Consider the following 24,914-nt stretch of genomic DNA (forward strand, 5'->3'; position numbering starts at 1 on the left):
GTCGTCCACTAGGAGTGGGATCCACGTCATCAAATGGGTATAATTTCTTTCATATTATAATGGGATAATGGTTTTCATTGGTTCATTTTATTTGTTCTTGTGGGGATTAAAAAGGAAAAGGGACCGGCCTTTTATAGTTGCGTTTCTCCGCATCTCCACTTTTTTTTTTCAATTCATAAAATAAAAAAGAATCCAATTTTGTTTAATAAGAAAAAGGTACTCCCTCCGTTCTCAAGGAAGATGACCCCTTCCTTGGGCGGCACAAGATTTTATGCAGCTTTATTTTGTGTGTTAATTGGATAGGAAAAAGTAAGAGAGATGGAATAAAGTAGAGATAAGAGGTGTTTTCAATTTTAGTAAGGGGTCATCCTGGCTGAGACAATTCAAAAAGGAAAGTGAATCATCTTCAATGCGACGGATGGAGTATGAAATTGATATTTGTCATCTAGGAATATTTTTAAAAATTATGTTCTTATATGAAAATTGTGGATTAGATAAAGATGGGCGAGAAGATTTTGAGAAGCTACTCTATTTTAGTAAATTATACTCCGCAGTACTACATAGATTGTGTAACTCTCTAATATAGTACTCCCTCCGTCCTACGTTACTTGAGACGTTTCTTTTCGGCACGAGATTTAAGAAAGTTGTATTTAGTGAGTTAAATAAAGTAGATGAGGAAATAAAGTAAAAGAAAGAATAAAGTAGGTGAGATTAGATGTTTTGTTTTTAGCTAAAAAGAGAAATAACTCAAGTAATTTGGGACAACCTAAAAAGGAATACGACTCAAGTAACTTGGGATGGCTGTTCCATAATAGATGTCACACTTTCCTTTTTAATTTGTCCCACAAAAGATGTCATATTTTCTTTTTTGTAGAAAAAACTCTTTCTCACATTAATATAAATATATTTTCTCTCTCCACCTAACTGACAAACAACATCTCCTAAAATCTCATGCCGTAGACGCAAGGATTACTAATAATCACTATGATACTTTCATAATGTCTCAAAAGGTATAAACTAAAAGGATGCCACTTATTAAGTTAAGTCACTTGAAATTTCAGATTTTATAAATAAAATAAGATAACCCAAAAGTGATTTTAGGAACATTACAAGTTGTTCTTGTTTACACTGAGGGAGTATATATTATTGTGATTAATATTATTATCATACTTATATATAATCATAATCAATTTTTTTTACAAACATCACATATTAAGAATTCTTAGATGAAAAGACAATTAATCTTAGCTCAATTCATTCTCAGAATAAATCATGCATGATAGTATTGTTTTACTTGCGTCTGCGGATTTAACAAAGATGTTATTTTCAATATAGATGAGAACATGATATCTATTCGACACATAGTAGATAAATCACATCAACAAAGAAGCAATAAGCAGTTACTTCTTTTGGGAAAAGATCATCAAAGATATATGCTGATCTCTTCTATACATGTTCTTGTCATATTTTGTGATTTAGACTATTATTGGATCTTGTATAGTTGTATTATATCCCATCAATTACTACAAAAAAATTATGGTTTAGGAAAAAAAAGTACGGGTAGAATAACCTCAAAATTAACATAGCTATTTCGCCACTTCACATTTCGTATATTAATTTAAGAAGTTTGTATGTATATAAATTATTACATGAGAGAGTCTATTAGTGATTATCCTTTATAAATTAGATAATATACAAACTTTTCCATACATTTATGGAGACTAGGGGGTTTAAAACACCCACCAGGTAACTCATTTTATCTCCAAATCATCAGGTCAATTAGCTAATAAGAATTTTATTTTTGAAAATTTAGCCTTCGTCCACCACCCATGCGATGCGACTATGATTGATAATGTTGTCTTTTCGAAATCTCATAAAATTTGGTTTTTTCGCCCACCCCTGCAGGCTGCATATAGGTGTGACTTATGATTTTCTGCATAATACGTTAGAAAAGCTTAGTTTACCTGATTGTAACTTACAATGAACATATGCTTTTCTATTCCAAGCTTAACAATGAAATCTAATTGTGTCACCTCACCTATATAGCAAGTCCACTACTTCAATTTGATCTATAGTTTTGAATGGTGAGAAATGAGTGAGTCGTGTTTAACAATGCACTATTTTGGGTGGCTAAGCTTGAAAGAATTGTTCCCACTATACATCCATTTGCCGCAAAAGTTGGGATGGGCTTGTCTTATACTATATGCACTTTCTTAACATATCATCTCACCTTTTCCATTTTATCTGCACAATTCACTGCTAGGACTTAGCTAATAATATGATGCACGCATCGTCTTAGTTTTATGATCATGAATTTAGGTAAGACGTTTCCTCTAAGACTAAAAGGCTCAGGACCACGGTGATAAATAGGGAACCATTATAACTTATTAATTACTACTACTATATAATATATTCATGTCAAGATGGGAGAAACATTATTCAGAACAGAGGATCTAAAAGATGGTCACTGTTAAACATATTAGTGTGAAACAGATGTGCCCTGTACAAGGATTCCTACGAGATGATAAGCATCCGCATAAAAGTGTAATACCAAACTTACATTGAAAATACATGCCTAATTATCCTTCATCTACAGAGGACATGGTCACTTAAGGAAACTCACCATGCTTCGTTTCACTGGGAGGAGGGGAAGGCTCGGGAATGTAAGGCATCAGAGGAGTGCCGTGCTGGATGGGACCATGCCTTATGGAAGTTGTTGAGCTTGGAATTGGATCGATAGGGCAGTAGTCTTCCAAATGAGAACTGCCCTCAACGTCTGCCACTTTGCTAGGATGATCTATGCCTTGCTGCTGATCATAACCAGAAATGATATTAACATATTCTGAATCTACTTTTATTGGTTTGTACCAGTATAATAAATAATTTGAATGATCTTGGCTTAAGCAATTGTACCTCGACCTTCCTTCTTTTCGTCGTCAAAGCCATGACATTCATGCTGCCTATTGAAACAATACCTAAACCCAGTGGGAGCCGTGTGAAGGAAACAAATTATAGAATTCACCACTCAAATTAATTATATAAATATGCTGCATAAGAGTGCGAAAAATGAAAAGTGCATTTCTTTCTTTATGAAATCAGCTTATGCATCTAACAGATTGACAGATCTAAGCATTCCAAAAGAGAGTTGATATCTGGGTTAAGTTCAATCTTGTGATTATCTTTTCAGAATACAACGAGGCATCCCAAATAGTGTAGTTAAAAATGTATATTCAAAATGAAGTTAGCAATCATCTCAGAACGAAATTTTAAGATTGGGATATAACAAGTATTGACATAGGAACTGCAAAAGCCACATTTGAGCTTAGGGAGGGGTTTAGATAGGGAGGGAACATTCAAAATTGATATGTATTCAGTATCATGCAACTGCATCTGCTAAGTCAAATGGTTTGCCAAAGTTAAGCGTTCTTGATGTTTGTAAAGAATCCAAAATACAGATAAGGTTTTCTGATGCTGAAATTTGCAAGGTACTAATATGCAATGGCATAACAAGTTTTTCAAGAAATTTATATTTCCATTTTTTACTCAAAATTATAGCTTCTCCCATGATCCAAGATGGCCTTATGAATAAGATATCAAAACCAAACATTTTAGGAACTCTTGAAGCAGCTAAACCAACAAAGACAATTTGATATGTTCATAGTTCGAACCTTATATCAAAGAGGCCAATTACATGTACAATATACTAATATGATAGAGACATGGACCAAATTAATTACTACTACAAGATATAGAAAATTGTTCTGCTTAACAAACATGTTCATACACATTGATTTGTTCGATCTTTAAAAGCTCAAAATGGCTCAGCAAAGGTAGTGGAAAACAATAGGTTTAGCTTACATGAAAAATTGTCTAATGGAATTAAATTCATAAATCTTTGTATTAGTATGCAGTATTTTTACCTCATTCTTCATAGATACTAGATGCTGCATTCACCCAACAAAGGTTTACCTGGATTAACGATAGTTTTTCCTTTACTGGGAAAACTAAGGTACAAAGAAGCAGCTGCTCCATTCAACAACAGCATGAACAAGAAGCCCAAATTCCTCATTATTACAGGAGTAAATGGCTTTCAATTTCTCTCTCAAAATCCAAAAGTGTACTTAAGCTAGATGGGGAGAAATTGTGAAAAAAGGAAAATGAATGGAAATATCCTCAGCAGCAGTGTTTCGTCACCGTTTCTAAAATTCAGAAATCCAACCCGAAAATCCGAGGAGATAACAAAATAAAAAATTGCTGCAATCCCCAAATGCACGCATATATACAAACATAAAATACTGAGATGCACAATACAATAAATTAAATAGACGATCGGAACATATGGAAATCAAATAAAATAACATAATTTAGCTGAAAAATCTCATGTGCGTTCGTTGTCATGGGCCGTTGCTACAGTGATTCTAGTTGAGGATGGTAAATTGAAGAGTAATTGTTGCTTAGCTGAAGAGGATGAGTAAATGCAGATGAATGAATCGGTAGAAAGAAATAAATGCAGAAGTTGCGGTGGAATGCGAGCTCTTGCTCTACGATTGTCGCCGAGAAAATCGGACTTCTAAGCCAGTTGGCTATAGAAATAACGGAAATGTACCCGTTTTGTTATCTGTTCCATTTATGGAAAAACGCCAACCGCATTGGCGTTTCTATAAGTAAAAACGCCAACAACAATTGCGGGTTTTAATTTAAAACGCCAACTACGTTGGCGTCTTTTAATTGCAACGTATTTTAATCGTATTTTTTATAAATACAGTATTGAGTATAAAACGCCATTCGCATTGGCGTGTATAAGAGAAAATGCCTTTTTCGTTGGCGTTTTTATTCAAGTAAAAACGCCGGGTAGAATGTCGTTTTGATAAAATACGCCAACCTGGTCGGCGTGTTTCAAAGAAAACGCCACTGTCATTGGCGGCTTTATACAGATCTGATATATCCCCTTCTCCTCCCCCAAATCGCGAAAAACTCAGCCACAACACACACACAATCGCGATTTTATCTGCTCCACGCAAATTCGCCCCCCATCCATCTATCGGTGCTATTTCCCCCCAAATTTGTATATTATTTTCGGTTAGTATGCTTATCTTTTACATTATTTGAGTAATTGTTGGATAGTTAGCCAGGGTTTGTAATTGGTTGTGAATTGAGTTGAAATATTGTGCAGAATTATTATTGTGTAGAATTATTATTGTGTAGAATTATTATTGTGTATAATTATTATTTAGCATATTTGGCTCACTCTACATAATGATGAATATAAAAATAATACATATTTATTTGTGTTTTACATTATTGCAGATAGTATGACGTGATGTGTCAATTTATATTGGGGTGGAAAGATAATTCTCGGAGCAGTTATTTCGTGGTTGATTTAGAGAATGTCGTTGTGCAAGATACTCATCCGTCTAGACTCTCAACCGCCAGAATCGGGAAGGGTATCCGTAGTTTTTTTACGCGGAAAAGGCGAGACAATTGAACGTTTAACAACAATTTAGTCGAATTGAACATTGTTTTGTTTATAATCCTTGGTCTTCTGTTTGGACTTATGTATTGTGTAATATTTGGACTTCTGTATTTATGGCTGGCGTTTTTTCTCTGAAACTTTGTCGGTTTTTTATTCAAAAACGCCAATGAAGTTGGCGTTTTTGTAGAAACATGCCAATGTGGCTGGCGAGTTTTTACAGAATGTCTGGTTCTTTTGTCGAAAAAATTGGCAAAAATTTATCCATCTTAGAGACGCCAATGTGATTGGCGTGTTAGAAAAAACGCCACTGTAGTTGGCGTGTTTGCATAAAAAATGCCACTGTGATTGGCGTGTTATGAAAAACGCCAATGTGATCGGCGAGTTTTTACAGAATGTCGACTTCATTCAACGAAAAAATTGTCTAAAATTTCTCCATCTTAGAGACGCCAGTGTGATTGGCGTTTTTCATAAAAAACGCCACTGTAGATGGCGTGTTTGTACAAAATGTCCGATTCAAAAGGCCCTTTCCTCTATCTCTTTATTCTCTTTTTTCATTTGAATTAGGGAGTACTAATTTCATTTATCCAAAACAATGAAAAAACACCAATATCAAGAGGATGTATCAAATTCCTAATATAAAAATTTCAGACGTCAGGGAGAGTGTCGTTTTTAATAAACCATAACAATGTTCAACCGGAGAAATGAACGCAAAAATTGTTATAAAGCTATAATGATCAATTCAACTAAATACTTGTTAAATGTTCAATCGTCTCGCCTTTTCCGCATAAACAAACCACAGATTCCCTTCCCGATTCTGGAGGTATGGAGACGAGACGGAGGAGTATCTTGCACAACCATGTTCTGTAAATCAGCGCCAAAGAAGTCGTCTCGCACAGAAGAACGAGGTGGAGATTGAGGGACATCACTTAGACCGATATCTTCACCGGTTCCACCAGTGTCGCTAACTGAATGCCGTCCTCGAACGACGGAGCTTGGTGGAGGTGGAGGCATAAAGTCGTCCTCGGAATCTGCTACCATCCTTGCGGATGACGACTCTTCACCCGCTTTCTTCTTACCACGCCGCTTCCCTTTTTGCCTCACGGGCATGTCAATGTCCAGCTCAGACCGCTGGGAAGGACGGCAGTCCATCATCTCAGGTTCCCCAAATATGTGCAGGCCGTCTTCAACCATCCTCGAAATAGTGTACAAAGCCGGATGTCTTAACATGTCTTGCTCACTAAGATAGTGGCGTATTCTGTGCAGCGTCTCCACCTACAATTTTTAAAGTTAAATATATTTCATCATATGAAATAAAATAATGAATAGTTGTTTCAATTTACTGCGTAGTTATGAGAGGCTGCCGTTTGCTGGAAGCCCTCCTGAGCATGCACGTCAGGTTTTGTTATGTACACCACGGTTATCCGGCGAAACCAATCCATGTACTCATCAAGTGCAATAGGCTCCATTGAGTACTCCAAATCCACGTACACCGTGTCGTGCCTATTATCCCAAGCCTGTAAATGATTGGCGTGCCAGTCAACCCAATTCCGTCCAGCTTTGCCACGTCGATCCTGTTTCAAAAAATCAGCACCGTGGAACCTGTTGACAAGCGGGATATAGGGTTGGACAATCCCAAATTGTCGCAACACTCGCTCTGGCACGTATGGCTCGGCCAGATTCCAGCAAATAATGGTTGTGCTCGACGTCCATATAGGACGACCGGCAACACAAACATCCGGCAGGTTTCGGTGGACATACGGCCACCAAATAAACTACATAAGACATAATTTTAGTCAAAACAAGTTCAACCAAAACGTCATACAAAGGTTACGTAAATTACTTGGTCGGCATGCATTCTAGAGAACTGCTCTCTGAAAGTTTCAATGCAATGCCCGGGTGCTTTTACATAAGAGGTCGGACCAGTCCATCTACAAAAAATAAATTATGAGCGAATAACACGGCAATTATTAAAAAATATGCTTTAAAAATTAATTAGTTAACAACTTACGCGATTGCACATGGTAGGTAGTCTATAGGCACGGGATTTAGCATTGTCGGCCTAATAATTGGGATTCTCTCCCAAGCCCACAATTGTAACAATGTAAGAGCACCCCCAACATCGGTCCTCTTACCAAGTGCAGCTTCACATAAATTGTGGTACAAGCATGCAAGAGTCGCACCACCCCAGCTATAGGTACTATATCGTTCTATATCCATGAAAAATTGAATGTAGAAAAATGGAATTTTATTACCAGATGCGTTAGGGATCAACAGACCACCAAGTAACAACAGACAATACACACGAGCACGTTGCGCGTACATGTACTCTTCGTGATCATCACTCAACTCAATCCTCAATTGAGCTGATAAGGCTGTCTGCTTCCAGTTCATTTCTTTCAAATCAACTTGATCTGGAATAAAGCCAAGAAAATCCAGACAAACCTCCTTCCAATGGTTTACATCCTTAGTGGGGATGTAACCCGTCAGAGCTTCACCGTCAGTGTTAAGGCCCCACAAGACCTCCACGTCTTCTAATGTCACAGTCGCTTCACCGACTGGAAAGTGAAATGTGTGCGTCTCTGGCCTCCAGCGTTCAATCAAAGCGGTGATGAGATGGTGGTCAATATCTTTCGGTTTACCACACCTCAACATCCCGCCAAACCCCATCCTGTCTACAATCGCCAAGACACGAGGATGTATGGGAACATCCCAAATGATACCTTCGTACCTTCTGCAGCGTAGGTCTTGTGAGGGTTCTCCAGCCCATATATTGTTAGAGACGTGTTGTCTCTGAAAATATAGTACAGATGGGTCCTCAGGACCACATAATAGTCTTCTGCGAGCACTAGAAGATGATGCCATAATTCGCCTACACAAAGTTACGCAAAATTAATAACAATTCGCCTACACAATATTACACAAAACAAAACATCGACATTAACAATTTCAATAATTTGTGAACATTGAACCCAAATAATGCAATACACTTTAAAACTCATATAAATCATGACAAGTTGCTCGAATTTTAAGCAAGAACAACACTAGGGTTTAGGTTGTTAATCCATATTTATACCCTAACTCAACACCAATATCTCAACTATTAAGCAACAATAATGTCATCCAAACAATCAAATATGCTAAATAATAAATCTACACAATATTTCAACTCAATTCACAACCAATTACAAACCCTAGCTAACTATCCAACAATTACTCAAATAATGTAAAAGATAAGCATACTAACCGAAAATAATATACAAATTTGGGGGAAAATAGCACCGATAGTTGGATGGAGGGCGAATTCGCGTGGAGCAGATAAAATCGCGATTGTGTGTGTGTTGTGGCTGAGTTTTTCGCGATTTGGGGGAGGAGAATGGGATATATCAGATCTGTAGAAAGCCGCCACTGGTATTGGCGTCTTCTCTTAAACTCGCCGACCTCGTTGGCGCCTTTTATAAGTAAAAACGCCAATCCCATTGGCGTGTTACACTCGAAACTGTATTTATAAAAAATACGACTAAAATACGATGAAATTAAAAGACGCCTACTTTGTTGGCGTCTTTATGTTAAACACGCTACTGTTGTTGGCGTGTTTTACTTATAAAAACGCCTATGCGGTTGGCGTGTTTCCCATAAATAGAACAGATAACAAAAGGGGTACATTTCCGTTATTTCTAAAGCCAACTGGCCTAGAAGTCCGATTTTCCCATTGTCGCCACTACCTCCGCCAACACTGTTTGTTTCCTGTGTAATCCATTTCTCAATTTTTCACTTTTTAAAAAATAAATTTAATCAACCGCCATTTTTGGGAGAACATAGTAGGAGTATTTGGTCAAGTGCCACCGATAATATTAGAATAATAACCATTTAAATCACTGATAAAATTCTGGTTTGTTTGTGAATTTTCAAATTAGAATACTAAATTATAAAGTTTCAACTTTTCTCAATTATCACATTTATGTATAAATCAAAAAAAAATATGTTAAAAACGACAATATTTCAATAAAATGAAAAGAGAAATTAAAAGAGGGAACATCTTTTTTTGTCAAACTATCATTTTAGATCCGTGAACTTTGAAAATATCATTTGAGGTCCGTCTATTATGAGTTAACATCAATCGAAGTACCTTTTTACTATTTCTAAGTTTCTTCGGACGAAAATACCTTGAAGGGTACATATTTTTAATAAACTTATCACATACTCATATTTTTTATAAATATCTTCACTGTATATTTTTGTGACATGCAAGAAAAGTTCATTCTCCACTTTTTTATAATTAAAGAATTTTAAAATATTTTTGAGGTATGGATATGCGTAAAATTTAATGACATAATCAATAGGTATACTTGAATATTGATAAATATCTTTACTATATATTTTTTACTGTATGTTTTTTTTTCAATATATCAATATTCAAGTATCGCCTATTGACTATGACATTAAATTTTACGAATATTCACACCTCAAAAATATTTTAAAATTCTTTAATTATAAAAAAATGGAGAAGGAACTTTTCTTGCATGTCACAAAATCAAGTGATAATATTGAGGTCCGATTATATTTAGAAAATTCATCAAAAATATATAATAAAGATATTTATAAAAAAGTTTGAGTATGTGATAAGTTTATTAAAAATATGTACCCTTCAAGGTATTGAAGGTATTTTCATCCGAAAAAATTGGAAATAGTAAAAAAGTATTTTGATTGATATTACCTCATAGTTGACGGACCTCAAATAATATTTTCAAAATTCACGGACCTAAAATGATAGTTTGACAAAGTTCGTCGACCAAAAAAGATGTTCAATCAAATAGAAATACATGAATATAAAAGAAAAATACTTATTTTAATGAACACGACGATGTGAATATCATTAATAGATGACTTTTATGCATGAATGGGACAGCTGAGAAAAATAAAACTTTGTGATTTAATATTTACATTTCAAAGTTCAATGGACAGATCAAAAGTTGATCGAACTGTGCGACTTAATTAAATGACTATAGACACAATAATATTTTATCAACTTTGTTAAGATTGGGATACACATTATCTAGTGATAAACAAAAAAACATAATTCATGTTAATTAAGCTATTAAAAAATTTATGGCAAAACACAACTAAATGTCCTTGTATTAATATATTATTTCATTAGCTCATTCTATAAAATTTTGGTTAATTAGGTCTTTGTACTACTCAATTTTATTTCATTAGGTTCTTTTATAGAATTTTTTTGTTTCAATTAAGTCCTTATACTATTACATTTTGTAAGAGATTTTTATATTTATATTTTAATTTAATTAGATTTTTATTCAACAGACAGTTGCAGACTTCAGAGTTTAATTAACTTTTATTCTACTTATATTTTTTTGCCAGAAACTAAATTATTTTATCTCGTTCCATTAGGAAAAAACAAGGAATCGCAAAAAAACAATACCTCCAAATATTAACTCGCACCGTGTTGAGCTTGAGCCCAATTGATAAGTACTAGTAATATAAAAGCGATAGAGCTATTGGCTCATGTAAGAGGCCCGTTTATGGGCCCAAAATACAAGGGTGGAAGCCCGACTCTTTTACGTCCATGCAAACTCTTAACAGGTTTATAAACAGATTATTTTTTGAACGCGCAGCAATTTCCGGTTTTCAGCTTTTCTGCCAGGTTAACGGTTTTTGTCTTTTGACAATTGAAGCAGTATATTTATTTCTCTGATTATTTTTGGTTTATTTAGTTATTGTGTTTCTCAGCTGTAAGCTAACATCAATTTTAGTGCCTCGTTCCCGTTTGTTTATGAGCTTGAATTTGTTTATTTGCTCGATTAAGTAGCTAGCTCGACTGAATTTCGGCGTTCTTTTGTGATGTTTTTTTGGATTACCTCTGTTGCATGAATGTAATTGGTATCTTAAGTTGACATTTTTGTTTGGTGTTGCTAATCACAGTTTTTATGAACGGTTTAGGGCTCTGTGTGTTGAAGTGAGTGGTATGGTGTCCGTTGGTTTTAGAGCATTGGCATTGAGAAACCATAACTCACATAATTCATCTCAGAACGGCTTGATTACCGACCAAGGTAAAACTTCGTTTACACGGAGGAAAATGGGCAGGAAAGGAAGCAAGAAAGATAGTGGATTTCATCGCAACGATTCAAACATGGATGAATCTGGCGGTGGACAAGGTGTAACGGGAAGAGCTCGGAATTTTTCACGGGACAAGGGAGGAGCAGTGTCTCACGCTGAGTCTCAGGCGTCGTTTGTTAGGTTGCTTTTCTTGTTTGGGGATTTATTCATGTGTGCTATTTTCATTGTGAGTGTGCCTCATGTAGATGCATTATTGTGAATGTTTTTGTTGTAGAAAGCAGGTTGATCCAGAGACAGCTAAGTACTTCTCGGATATTACAAATGTTATAGAAGGTACAGAGGTGGACATGGAGGAGCGATCCGTTATATGCGGTACTGCATTGGAAGAAGCCAGAGGCAAAGAAGTGGAGCTTGCAACTGATTATATTATTAGCCACACTATGCAAACTCTTCTTAAAGGCTGCACGTTGGACCGCCTTTGTTCTTTTCTGCGAAGCTCAGCCGATGAATTTTCCCAGATTTGTATGGATAGGTCCAGTTCCCATGTAGCTGAAACGGCTCTCAAGTCTTTGGCCAGCACCTTGAGGATGCCGAAAACCACCCTATCATTGAAGAGACACTATCCGTATTGTGCGAGGTATTGCTTCTGGCATGAGTTCGGAGGAAATGCCCTATGCTTAAAATTAAATACCTTTACTCTTGGGAGGCAGTTACTGTTAATACGAAGTAATAATCGTCTTGCATACAATTAGAGATACATTTCCAGTTGAACTATAGAGCTAGCTGATAGCATTTGGACATTAGTATCAAAGTATTTAAATGGTTTCTCATTTATATTTCTTCTTACCAGGCAATTGTGGCAAATCCCGTTGATATAATGTGCAATTGTTACGAATCTCATGTCCTTCGGAGACTTCTTTGTCTCTGCAAAGGAGTTCCCTTGGACTCGTTGGAATTTCCTAGCACGAACCCGTCTGCCGTGCTGGCAGAACGTTTGAATTTGCGATCATCTCACGCGGACAGTCATAACGCACCACAGAACCAGCCATTCCCGAATCAACTAAAATTTCTCATATCAGAGATGGTCGATCCTTCAAGGGCAGACATGGCAACCCTACAAGCTAATCAATATAGTAGTTTGGTTCTGCAGGCATGTGTTTTTTGCAAAGGTTCCATTTTATTGCAGAGGAACGGTGTTGACAGTTGACACGTTAATGATTTGACCTTTTTTGTGCAATCACTTTGTTTCATATGCACCACCATGGCATCCACTGCTTTTATGTGATTTTTGTTCAATAGTTTCCATATCAACTCGCTTAAATCTGATGAAATACAAATCTTCAAATGACAGACTGCTTTGAAATTATTAGCTGGGCAAGAGGAGGAAGAAAATGCACAGAGTCATTTGATGGAGGTAAGAGCTTTAACACAATTTACTTGTTGTGGGACATGTCAATTTACAATGACATATTCACAAAAATCTTCAAGAATTCTTTATTTAGACTGTCATCGCATTTCTGCGGAAACTTTGTCATACAAGCATTGATATCTCATGCAAGAGGGCAAGAACATGTAAGTTGAGTGGCTATTGAAGCTTCCTAACAAGTTTAGATTCTGTGAAGTTCTAAATCAACAAGCGTAGTTACTATATCATCCTAATCTAATTAATGTGAATGTCTAATCATTGTAAAATTTGTTACTGTGGCATCTTATTGTCAATTATCTATAAACAATGCCGCACAGAATTCTTTAAGATGCATCATGTAGGAATAAAAATACTCTAAAATCGGAAAAATTATTGACAATGTCAACATAAAGTCTTTATGTGGAAACCATCTCTACATTTAGCATTTCATTGATGTGAATTCACAAAGCATGCAGTTTTTTTTTTATTTTTTTTTATCATAGTCCTGTTCCGTAACTTTCAGTTTTATTAGTATTGTAATCTAAATGAATGCTTATGGGTCCAGATAAAGTTGATATTTGAGGAACTGGGGCAGAAATTTAGAGATCTTCCTGAGTTGGGAAGGGATGGAGTTGTGGCAGCTCTTGTTGCTGCCAGTCAAAGACTTCAGGGCAATCAGCATGAGGTATTCTTTTATTTATGTATGTGCATAATTGTTCATTTCATTGAACACAGCTCTCTTGCTACTCTCATTGTTCATTAACTTTGGTTCTGTTATTGATTCTGACAGTGTTGTCAAGCCCTTGCTGATGCTGTTTGTTTGAGTGACGAGTCTTCTGTGTGCATTGTTCCGCGGCTGTTATTTCTCGAAAATTACCTCTATTCTGTAGATAAAGAAAACTGGAGTTGGCCAAGTGGTTTTAAAATGCATGTTTTGGGCTCTTTGATGCTGCAGTCGATTTTCAGATACCCCAGTGTAAGTGGCTCATCTCTAATAATATTTTCTGTTTTGAATTAACAGCCATCTTTGACTGTTTAAAGAAGCCTAACCAGCTAAATCAATATTTTCCTGATGAGATAAACTTATAACATGACTAATAAGTAGCATTAAGATAGATTAATGACTAAAGAGCTAAGTTTTCTATATTTGTTGGCCCTAAAATTGGCTTGCTTGATTTTTTGTTGTCATCTTAGACACCCCAAATGTAAATTTTTGTGTATATGTTATTCGCACCTTGTATAGTTCTTTGACTTTTTATATGTTTTCCTATGATTTTAAAAGGCAATACAATTGATTGCTTCTGTATTACAGGAATTCATAAAATCATATATCAACAGCATCACATCTTTAGAGGATAAACATGTTCTCGAAGCGTCAAAAGATCCTTCTGGGGCCCGTGTTATCGAGGCTTTTCTCGTTTCAAGCATTTCTGCTAAGCAAAAGTACAAGATAGTTGCCAAGTATGATGAGATTATGAGAAGTTGCACTATTTGTCTCCTTACCCTAACTCTAGCCTGTTTGTGCTGTTTTAATTCAATGCACAATCCTCACCTATATAACACCGATACGCCACCCTGTTGCCGTATCACGTATCGGATACGTATCCGATACCGATACGCGACGGATACACCGTCGATACGTATCCTGGGCGTATCCGCGAGCTGGGCCGTATTGGGCCGAGAAACCTCAGATTCGATACGTATCCTTCGGCGTATCCGCGAGCTGGGCCGTATTGGGCCTTCATCCTCCTCTATCTGCAAAGATCTGAGGTTCTCCTCTTCGAAATCAACGTCCATCTCTGTCGAAGAACTTCGCAACTTTCAATTTACGAACTTCAATCCGATTTGGGAACAAAATTGACAGTTAATCGGATATGAAGAAGAAGAAGAAGAAGAAGAAGAAGAAGAAGAAAGGGGAGGCGCCGCTATTGCCTCAACTAGGGATTGAAGAAAATTGGAAATGGGAGAATGAATTGGGCAAGAAGTAGTCACGATGGAAAAGGAGTATATTTGGGGCTCATTTTTTGGGCCAATTTATTACTCCATTAACTTTGTCTAATTTTGTAACTATAAATAAATATTTTGATCAATATTATTGGTAATATGGATAAGTATAACCAAAAAATCGATGTGGTGTAATCGACCATAAAAGAAATTGACTTTAGCTTTTAATATTTTGTAATTTTATTATTTTTATTTGTATAATAACATTAGAATATCTATTTTGTAATTTATTATGCACTATTATTATTTATTAAAAAAATAGTTAAAACGTATCCGCGTATCGGGTTGTTTGGGAAAGAGCCGTATCCGCGTATCCGTATCCTTCGGATACTGATACGCGTATCCGTATCCGTGCCGCATAGATCCTCACGGTGGTTAGACGTTTTTATTTTGTGTGTGACATTAATCATATTTTTTTCTGCTTGTAATTGAAGGCTTCGAGGACATTTTGGAGAGCTCGCTGTGCTTCCATCAGGCACATTTACCATCGAGAAATGCTTCAATGCCTGCAACTTGTCTATGAAGGAAACAATTGTGTCGGAACTATTATCTTTCCAAGCAGAGCTGTCTAAGAGTAGATAGGGCCCGTATCTCTTGAAGAAACTTGACATTGAGGGGTAAATATATATGTTAAGTACTTTTCTAGATTGCATGCTCCATCTTGGTATATATCGTCTTGATCGTTCGTGCTCTTATCTTCCTAACATTTTTTCCTGCTTCCTCGATTCACTGGATGTGAAATACCATGACGGCTTGTCTCGTTGTTTTATATATATGACTTTACATTTTTTGAATTTGACAAACAAGTTACATATCGTTTACTTTGTTGATATAATGAACCTTATTAAGTTGCTTTGTTAATAGATTTGCAAGACGACCAGAGCAATGGAGATCTAGGATAACTTCCAAAGAATCCGTCTTCAACGAAGTCTACGAAGCATTCGGACAAAAGGATGCCAAATCTTCTCGAGGCAGCAACTTTCTTTCGGATTCTTATAAAAACACTCAAGCGGAAAAGTTCAAGGGCATAAGGAAAGAGAGAGATGCTGGCCTTTCTTCCGGTTCTATTTCTAAATCCGGCACTCCCTTTCTGGCTCATCAGGGTCAACTAAAGTGAAAAAATCAGGGGATAAGAAATCAAAAGTTCGAGGTTTCTCCCAAGACAATAACGATGATTTCTCAAAAAGCAAAAAGCATAAAACATCAAAAGATGGAGACGGTGCTAAGAATGAGAAGAAACGACGTAAAAAAGATGGATTGTCAGAATCTTCGAACAAGAAGCTCAAGGCTGGGATCAGTGATTAACTCAATCTACTCTCTACAGATATTTATTTATTTATTGCATTTTGTAGCATATTTTTTGGCACATGAAGAAATGGAATCAACTGGATGAAAAGCTCTTGTATTCACATGTCTAAGCTAAGAATGACATCAGAAAAACATATTGCAGTTACAGCAAAATTGGTTGCAATCCGAAGTTGCAACAAAGTGGTCCTCTCCTAGAAGAAACGGCGAATTCTAATCTGCCAAAGACAGGTTCTATCTTCTCTACCTGAGTGAACCTGGTATGGAGAGGAAAATGCTTTTACTCTTTTGGAAGTTAGAAGTTACTTATTTTGTGTGGGATTTGATCTGCTAGGAGGTATTCTTCTGAAGCTCGACTTCTCATTCTTGTATGGAATCTTCTGTTTTACATCCAATGACTTTGTGGCCGAGGTAGATGCACTCTCTCTCTCCAAAAGGGATCTCCCTGCTTGAGCTTCTTGCATGTTGGAATGCAAAATCAACACCAGTGCAAGAAGCAACGATGCCACCACACTCAGGTTGGACTTCATAACTGATGTGCTCTGTTTTGATGGTGTTTTGAAGTGTTTGTTCGGGTTGATACAATAACGATGGAGTTTGGCTTTTGTAGTGAGATTTATAATTGTGGTTGAGCTCATCCAGTCCATTCAGTCGTAGTATATATATACCCTCCGTCCCATGCTACTCGCACTTTTCATTTTAGGCCGTAAATTTGGGATTGATTTTTTTGTGTAATTAAAAAAGAATTTTAGGTGTAATGAGACATCACTTAATAAAAGAGCTCTTAACTTAAACTAACATATTAATTAAATGCATTAATTCTAACTTAAATTATAAATAGTGTAAGGACTTTGTGACGAGCCGAAAAGCAAACGTGCGAGTAGCACGGGACGGAGGGAGTATGTGTGTGTGCAAGATCTTGTTAGAATCATATGCATGTTGGATCATGTGATGTTTGTTTGACTATTATGCTGTGAGTCTGACACATTAGTTGTTGCAGTTTCGGTGTGATCATGTGACTTAAGCACGTGATCATATATTAATCCTGCCAAATTTAGTACTCTAATCTCTCTGTTTTTAAGTATTTTTAAATAAATTTGATTGAAAAACACAACTTCGTATTTGTTCCAAATCTGTGGATTCTAAGATTTTTTTATCTTAAAGTAATCACAACTGGTACATCTTTCACAGTCGTTTTTTTAACGTGTCATTTGTAGTAGTATATTTATTAGTCAAGATTGACGTGCTTTTTGTTCAATCTCTTATAAATAAAATACAGTACTTGCAACTTGTATTGTAGATTTGTGGAGTAATAACGATCGATTGGGAAAAGGAGTTTTTTTTTTTAACAATATAAAAAACTGTCTGCTGACACCTGTAAGAATTTAGGAGTAAGCGGGAAGTCGGAAAATTTCAAAAAATGTTAGTAAGAGTTCACATTAAATCCTACGTCTTTAATGAGGTTGACATAAAATTTATTTTGAAATATTCTTATAGTTATCTCTCAACCCTATTATTTGCAGCAATGTATTTTTTTCTTCTGTCAATTTCAGGCCTTTTTAATCTTTAATAGCGTCAAATAGTGGGCTTAAAATGATGAGTGCAATCAGAGTAGAAAAATAGTTGGTTCCTTGTTATGTTTTAGATTGGCAGTGTTGGCTAAATGGAATACTATTTTCCATTACTCATGCGACGATTTTCTTCAAATTTTAATCGTAAAGATATTTTCATCGAAGTTTAAGATAGTTAATTCAAAAGTTGATTTCTATAACTAAAGTAAATCGTGGTGTACTGCGCTGAGGTTTACAAAATAAAAAATAAATATTCAACTAATAAAAAGTGTCTGCTTTTGATCTCGACCATTCATTTCAAAAATACAAATTAATCTTGTTCATCCATCTAAAAGGAAAAAGCACAAAAGCACAATCCATGTTCTTTTGATCTCACTCATTCATAAAAAAAAGTACAAATTAATCTTAGTCGTCAATTTAAAAGCTCAAAAATCATTTCATATCTCTATAAATACAAGAGCTCACGACATCATAGATTCAAAAATACCTCGTCTTCAACATTTTCACACAAAATGTCTTCTCGTCAAAAAAACTATGCAAATGACGAAGACATCCTTTTTATGTCAAGTTTATATGCAAATTTTACAAGACCCAATTATAGGGACTTATGAATCATCAAATCTATTATGGAAGCGTGTGGAAGATGCATTCGTCAAAGATAAAGACCCGACTTGGCCACGACGTACGCAAAGATCTATGCAGGCTCGTATTCAAACCATCTAGAAAGCAACAAAGAAATTCTGTTAATGTATTCAAGCAGCTGAAGCAAGAAATCAAAGTGGAGCTTCACACGTAGACGCAGTGAGTATTTAATCATATTTTAATATTTTTTTTGAGTTATTTATTCATTATAACTTCTTGTAGATGAAAAAAGCTACACAAACACTCAAGGATGATCCAAATTCAAAATTGGATTGGAAATTTTCTCATGTTTGGGAACTGATTAAAAATTTTGAAAAAATTCAAGATTGTGCAAAGAGCTCTAGACAACTAACTATCACGTGAAATTCAATCTTCTGATTCAGAAAGTCAGACTCATAATTCACAAGCCTTACTAGCTTTATCTTCATTTCCTATGTGTTCTGATAATGATGACGCACAAGCCCTTGATGGTTCCTCGTCATCAAAGCCCAAAAGAGTAAAGAAAGCAAAACTGAAGACAAAAATATTCAAAGATACGACATCTCTCATCATGGCTCTAGAAAAACAAAATGAGTTTCTAAGGGATGGCATCTAAAAAGCAAACTCGCAAATGACTCTGTTCTTGGAAAATCAAAAGGCGAGCATATTATCTATGAATTTGAGCTCCATAAACGATCCCCTAAGTCGTGCATTTTTTCAAGCTCAAAAAGAACGCATTTTACGGAAAAAAGCTCAGCAAGAAGATCAACCAAATGATTATGCAGTTAGAACATATTCTTCGGACTTTAATGATATTGGAGGATCTGGTTCAGATTTGCCGGATTATTAGATTAGGTTTTTATTTAGTTATCGTCATTTTATTTTTAGTACTCCTATTTGAAATGTGTTTTTTAATTTGTAGGTTTAGGTATTATGCTCTGTGTTTTTTTAAAATTATTAATGTTATTTTAATTATTTTTTTGTTAAGTATATGTAATTTTATTTAAGTGAGGTTAATTAAATTCATTAGCTCATTAACTGAACCCATTGAATAATTTGGAACAAGTGCATCCACAACCCAAACAATTCTAAGGGCACCCGCAACGCGTGCCGCCGGCGTTCCGCATGCCGTTCCGTCTGAACGGTTTCGCCGCGGAACGCGTTGCGGCGCACCGTTCCGCTCCCATTCCGTTCCCATTCCGTTCCGCGTGCCGACGGCACGGAACGCGGCACGGCTTGTGCCGCCACGCGCTCGGGCGACGTGGCGCTCCCCGCTTCGTGCGTGCTTCCCACTCGCCGGCCCGCGAGTGGGACACGTCAGCGATGACGCAATAATTAATTTTTTTTTTAAAATATATTTTTATAAAATTATTTTTTTAAACGGTCATATTACCGTTTTTTTAACTTTTTTAAAATTTTTTTTTATTTTTATTTTTATTTTCTTATTCTATAAATACACCTAATTTATTACATTTCACACACAACTACACATCTACTCTTCCTAAACCAACATCAATTCCTCTCCAATTTTCTATTTCAATCTCCTTCACAAAATGTCCGGCGACGGGAATTACGGCGGTGGTGGCTCCGGTGGGTGGGATCTCAACGCGTTCGGCGATTGGGAGACCATGTACAACACACTAGGTGGTTCCGGGTCGTCGACGCCGGGCACCCAGGGGTCGGCGACGCCGGGTGGGTACCAACCACCCACTTTCGATGTGGATGCCTACGCTCGACCACCCAGCTCGCGGCTTTCTCAGGGTTTGTCCCAGATTCGGGAGGATATCCCCGTAGAACCCACCCAGGGAGGAAGCCGAGGCGGTGGAAGCTCTAGGGCTGCGTCTGAGGCACCCGAGGAGGAGGAGGAGGAGGATCTGGGCCGGCATCCGTACAACAACGAAGAAACTAAGGCGGTGTACACCGCCTGGCTCACCGTCTCGTATGATCCCATCGTCGGGAACCAACAAGCCGCCATGTGCTTCTGGGAAAAGGTCCGTGATGTCTACCACCAGACTAAGCCGAAAGAGGCCCGGAAGCGCAAATATACAATGCTCCGTGCTCACTTTGGCCGAGTCGACGCACAGGTCAAAAAATTTTGCGGCATCTACTCGGCCGAAGCGGCGAACTACCAAAGCGGAGCTGCGGGCGCCGACATTCTGAGGGCGGCTTTGCGCGTCTTCTACCAGGACACCGGTCTACAGTTCAAATATGTTGATATTTGGCAGCTCGTCAAGGACGAGGAAAGGTGGGCCGGCGGTGTCCGCTCGAGCTCGGGCTCAACCTCAAAGGGCACGAAGCACACGGCGAGCGGCCACTACTCGTCTGGTGACACCGGTGAGGCCAGCGAGGGTACACCGCAGGTGTTTGGGGTACTGGGGATCCAACGCCCGACGAATACGGGGGATCCAGCCGTGGGCGCCGTCGGCCGCAAGGGACGAAGGCGGCGAAGACGGCTAGAGCGAGGAAGGGCCGAGGCGAATCAAGCCAGTCGGCCTCGGGATCGGGCTCGCGGGGAGGCTCGGACACACTTACGGTGGCGTACATGACCGCCACAATGGCGGACACTTCCCGCTTCTCGTACGCCCAATTCACGGCCTGGTGGAACGGAATTGTGTATATGGCAGCACAACTTGGCCTTCCGACTCCCCCTCAACCTCGACCGCCTCCGGAGGATGATTCGCCGGCGGAGTAGTTTTTTTATTTTCACACGTTTAATTGTGTGTTTTTTATTTTGTGTTTTTTATGTTTTTAGGATTTTAATTGTGTGCTTTTTTTATTTTTTTTAAGTTTAAGTTTAATTTTTTTTAATGTTGTGTGTTTTTTAATAAAGTGTGTTTGTTTTTTATTAAAGTGTGTTTATTTAAATTGAATTGGGTTGGAAATAAAAAAAATGAAATTGAATGAATAGTAATTTAAGGAACGGTTAAGGAACGGTTAAGGAACGAAGGGTTGCAGGTTCCGTTCCTTAGTTAAGGAATGGAGTAAAAAAGTACAGTGGGGCCCTCAAATAGTGGTTTAAGGAACGGTTCAGAACGGTATAGGAACAGCGTTGTGGATGGCCTAACGCGCTGCCATCTTCTTCTTCCTTCAACTCTGCACTTAATCTTCCCCCCTTCGCCTCTGCAGTTCATTTTTCCAGGTAAATTTTCTTCTTTCTCTTTTCAAACTATGTTTTTGGGTTTGGATTTGGCGCACGATTGGAGCATCTTCTTCACTGCAAATTGGGTTTTGCGGATCTGTTGGAGATGGTCTTATGACCAATGTTTAGAAGAAACGAAGGGAAATTATGGTTAATGCACATCAAGTATTCGACAAAATTCAGAAGAAAAATACTGTAAATGTAAAATGAATAAAACTGAGAAAGATTTCTTTTTTTTTTTTTTTATTTTTTACAATTTCTATTGAAATTAGATTCGAGCATGTATATGACGAATTAGCTAGGTTTAGAATAAATGTAGGGAAATTGAGGATCCTATGATTTTCGCTTTATACAATCTTACAAACTCACAGTATTACTAAAAAATAATTCTGTGTTTAGTGAAATTATGGTTAATCAAGGAGGCGGAGGAACAGTAGCCGTTGCGCAAATACCAACGAGCTTTGGGCATGAGCTGAGAGCCTGCCTTCGCTGCCGACTTGTCAAGACCTATGACCAGGTTGGCTTAACCTCCGAATGCAATCACTCCTTTTACTCTTTCTGTTGATTAATTGCTATTAATATGAGATATGCAGTTTAGGGAATCTGGGTGTGAGAACTGCCCCTTCTTTCAGATGGAAGACGACCATGAAAGAGTTGTTGACTGCACAACCCCCAATTTCACAGGGTTCTTATGCTTCCTCCCTGCCACTAAACAAAAAGCTTTTTTCAAAGTTAGAACCAAGTACTAATTTTGACTGGTGTTATGCCTACAGGTTAATCTCTGTCATGGACCCGACTAGAAGTTGGGCCGCCCGTTGGCTTCGTATTGGTATGCTTCTTTAATTGTTACTGATCCCTTTTAACATTGCTAGTTAATTGTGTCCCTATCATGAATGAAAATGATGATTATTCTGACTTCTAAATATGTAAAACTATGAATCTTACATTTTTATGACGTGATATGTGTGTTTTATATGTGGAAATAAAAGGTCATTTTCTGACTGATAATATTTCCTTGTCCAGTAATTTTTTCGTGCTTGAGATTTTCATGTTTTTGCTACACCCTACATGATCTACTATATAATATATTGATTTTTTTTGTTCGAGAATTTATCTTTACCTATTAGTTGAGCACCTTTATTGTTTTTAGCCCTTAGGAGCATTTCCAGAAACATTATCCCAAAACTGCAATTCAAGGGCAGGTATATGCCGTGTTTCCTGTTCGCATCTCTTAAGGTTGCAGCCCTTTCTCTATATTGCTAATGCTGGCTTCAATATGAAACTAGATAAGGCTCGTAAGGGAATAAAAAACTGCTCTGGTTTTCTTTAGGCAGTGCATTCATCTGATTTCAGTTGTATGGATTAGTAGACAAAATATGTTAATGTGTCTATGCTTGACTATCTATCCATGCAGCTTCTGTAGTTATTTGAACTGGCCAGTGGCATGCTTTGAATTATACAAATAGTTACATTGTTTCAAGTCTTGGGTAACCAAGAGAAACACAAGGTTATCATTAATTAATAACTTAAATAATGTGGCAGTAATAAAACTGTGCAGATGATGACGCAGTTCAAGTAAACTTGCTTGAAGGATTATCTCTGTGTTCACAGCTGTATTATGTGGTAATCACTTAATTGTCAATAGACAAAAGGTGTTTTCATTGTTTGAGAACATGTGAAATTTTATGAGTTCAGTTCTCTTTCATCCAAGATTCATTTTTCGTAGATTTTTAGACTTTGACTGCAGATAACATACTGACTCACAGATAATATTCTGAATGTACGCTTCCTTACGTGAAAAGATTATTTAAAAAAATGTTAATCCATTTTCATTTTACATGCATATATGCTAGAGTTCCATATGCATGAAAGATTTCGCAAAACGCCATTTGTAACCCATTTTGGTTGATTCCTTATTATTGCTCAAAGGATCAGTAATAGGTAGGGATGGCGGGATTTGAACCTGTGCTATTTTAACCCAACACAAATGCGCTACAAAGCTGTGCCACATCCCTTCAAATGTTCTACAGCGTGTTTTAAATATGCTTGTCTAGTTTATGTTGTTATTATTGAAGATAAAAAGATTGGATTCTGATCGTCTCAATCGACATGTATCTGTTCCAACTTGTTCAGGAAAATTTGCTCCTGGTTGCTATACGCTTGCAGTCTCTGAAGCACTGAATCCCGACTTGCAGGTAAGCTATTTCACATCCACCTTCAAGAAATCTGGATCCCACTGCATTACGTTGTTAACTTGTTACCCTTCTATCTCTCTGTCTCATAAGTATCACAATTGGAATCCCCATGTTGAATCTGAAGCTCTTCATTGCAGCCTTAGCAGTGTGTTTTTTCGATTTTTCCTGTCTCCATTAGTATGAATTTGCACCCAATTGTTTTCGAACTCTACTGTTCGCAGATTAATAACCAACTTCAGGTCTATATGAAAGAGAGCATGTTTCTGATTAATAGTGTTTTATGGTGCAGAATATATGTGAAGAAGAGCACGTGCCTTACGTTCTTCCTAAATGTGTCTGACTTGCCACTTGATTGTGCATCCAGCTTATCTACCCTTCCCCTAGTCTTCCTGTTTTATATGCCCTCCACCCCTCTCCCTAGAAAACTGAACGTAGAATATGATAGACCTGCTACAGCGTAAACATTTCATTCTCGACGAATTTTTCTTGTCATGTTGTGTGGATTTGTAGTTTTTGCAGTTTGAGATAATGTGTTAAATTTCAAGCATGATAGGTTGATACTGATCTCTTTTTGACCCTTATAATGTTTCAGATGGTTCTATATATCCATGTTTCAGATGGCATAGTCAATTTCTATTATGTCATTTTTAGGTTGATTAACTAAAATTACTTGTTTATTCCATATTAGTGTGATGTGTAAACTTGTTAAAGTTTTAATCAAATACTAAATAATTACATTTACTAACTATTTAAAAATTATTATTTAAAAAAATTATAATATCATTATTACTATTAAATTGTATTACCAGTACTGCTACATTTTTTCCACTCGAAGTCTCCTATATATTTATTGGGTACGAGCATTAAGGAAGAAAAGATGAGCAGTGTGTAAATTATACCCGTGTGCCATGTCTTGTTAGAAAGAGAGAAAACTTAAAACTTATATAGGAGTGCAATTAAAAGCTCTTATTATTTTCTAATATGAAATGAGACCTTGGTAATAGGACGACTCAAGTGACCTAGTCTAAGTCTGTGCCATATTTTAAGGAATAGAAAAACCATTTTGATACTAAGCTAAAAAATTGTGTACTAATGAATATAGTTGGTGTGGTGGTTTAGCAAAAAAAAT

General features: G+C 36.9%; 3 protein-coding genes, 1 long non-coding RNA gene and 1 pseudogene across 7 annotated transcripts; 3 read left to right on the top strand and 2 right to left on the bottom strand.

Moving 5' to 3' along the window:
* Window positions 1-1,701: 1,701 nt before the first annotated feature.
* On the bottom strand, window positions 1,702-4,544 carry LOC121802331. 3 transcript variants are annotated; one of them, XM_042201975.1, is made up of 4 exons: window positions 3,970-4,544; window positions 2,914-2,975; window positions 2,624-2,807; window positions 1,702-1,933 (listed from the first exon to the last, which is right to left on the bottom strand). In XM_042201975.1, the coding sequence occupies exons 1-4, from the start codon at window positions 4,067-4,069 to the stop codon at window positions 1,872-1,874; spliced, it is 408 nt and encodes a 135-aa protein (XP_042057909.1). In that variant the 5' UTR covers window positions 4,070-4,544; the 3' UTR covers window positions 1,702-1,871. The 3 variants fall into 3 exon arrangements, with proteins under 3 accessions (XP_042057909.1, XP_042057908.1, XP_042057910.1); XM_042201974.1 differs by having other exon boundaries at window positions 2,624-2,810; XM_042201976.1 differs by having other exon boundaries at window positions 1,703-1,906; window positions 2,624-2,810.
* Window positions 4,545-6,235: 1,691 nt separating this feature from the next.
* Window positions 6,236-8,335, bottom strand: LOC121804240 (serine/threonine-protein phosphatase 7 long form homolog). The gene is made up of 5 exons (XM_042203754.1): window positions 8,113-8,335; window positions 7,482-8,004; window positions 7,314-7,401; window positions 6,814-7,245; window positions 6,236-6,745 (listed from the first exon to the last, which is right to left on the bottom strand). The coding sequence occupies exons 1-5, from the start codon at window positions 8,333-8,335 to the stop codon at window positions 6,236-6,238; spliced, it is 1,776 nt and encodes a 591-aa protein (XP_042059688.1).
* Window positions 8,336-11,105: 2,770 nt separating this feature from the next.
* Window positions 11,106-16,891, top strand: LOC121802795 (annotated as a pseudogene).
* A 1,409-nt stretch (window positions 16,892-18,300) lies between these two features.
* Window positions 18,301-19,494, top strand: LOC121802457. Its single transcript, XR_006050781.1, has 2 exons — window positions 18,301-18,631; window positions 18,934-19,494. It is a non-coding gene; the product is annotated as an uncharacterized LOC121802457 (long non-coding RNA).
* Window positions 19,495-21,446: 1,952 nt separating this feature from the next.
* On the top strand, window positions 21,447-24,388 carry LOC121801882 (transcription elongation factor SPT4 homolog 2-like). 2 transcript variants are annotated; one of them, XM_042201334.1, is made up of 7 exons: window positions 21,447-21,590; window positions 21,990-22,107; window positions 22,184-22,275; window positions 22,364-22,419; window positions 23,149-23,213; window positions 23,724-23,785; window positions 24,075-24,388. In XM_042201334.1, exons 2-6 carry the CDS (start codon window positions 21,997-21,999, stop codon window positions 23,769-23,771), a joined length of 372 nt encoding a protein of 123 aa, XP_042057268.1. In that variant the 5' UTR covers window positions 21,447-21,590; window positions 21,990-21,996; the 3' UTR covers window positions 23,772-23,785; window positions 24,075-24,388. The 2 variants fall into 2 exon arrangements, with proteins under 2 accessions (XP_042057268.1, XP_042057267.1); XM_042201333.1 differs by lacking the exon at window positions 23,149-23,213 and having other exon boundaries at window positions 21,448-21,590.
* Window positions 24,389-24,914: the final 526 nt, after the last annotated feature.

Source organism: Salvia splendens, chromosome 5 (genome assembly GCF_004379255.2).
Source record: "Salvia splendens isolate huo1 chromosome 5, SspV2, whole genome shotgun sequence".
Lineage (NCBI taxonomy): Eukaryota > Viridiplantae > Streptophyta > Magnoliopsida > Lamiales > Lamiaceae > Salvia > Salvia splendens.

Bases quoted from the DNA above. Each gene is read 5' to 3' on its own strand.
- LOC121802331 (XM_042201974.1), bottom strand. From the start codon at position 4,069: ATGAGGAATTTGGGCTTCTTGTTCATGCTGTTGTTGAATGGAGCAGCT. The intron at 2,976-3,969 runs GTAAACCTTTGT...CACTGGGTTTAG, and splicing joins AAAAACTATCGTTAATCCAG to GTATTGTTTCAATAGGCAGC. The intron at 1,934-2,623 runs GTGAGTTTCCTT...CGTATTATGCAG, and splicing joins TCCCAGTGAAACGAAGCATG to AAAATCATAAGTCACACCTA.
- LOC121804240 (XM_042203754.1), bottom strand. From the start codon at position 8,335: ATGGCATCATCTTCTAGTGCTCGCAGAAGACTATTATGTGGTCCTGAG. The intron at 8,005-8,112 runs GTAAACCGAAAG...CTGTGACATTAG, and splicing joins TGGCGGGATGTTGAGGTGTG to AAGACGTGGAGGTCTTGTGG. The intron at 7,402-7,481 runs GTAAGTTGTTAA...TATTTTTTGTAG, and splicing joins TACCTACCATGTGCAATCGC to ATGGACTGGTCCGACCTCTT.
- LOC121801882 (XM_042201334.1), top strand. From the start codon at position 21,997: ATGGTTAATCAAGGAGGCGGAGGAACAGTAGCCGTTGCGCAAATACCA. The intron at 22,108-22,183 runs GTTGGCTTAACC...TGAGATATGCAG, and splicing joins TTGTCAAGACCTATGACCAG to TTTAGGGAATCTGGGTGTGA. The intron at 22,276-22,363 runs GTTCTTATGCTT...TTATGCCTACAG, and splicing joins ACAACCCCCAATTTCACAGG to GTTAATCTCTGTCATGGACC.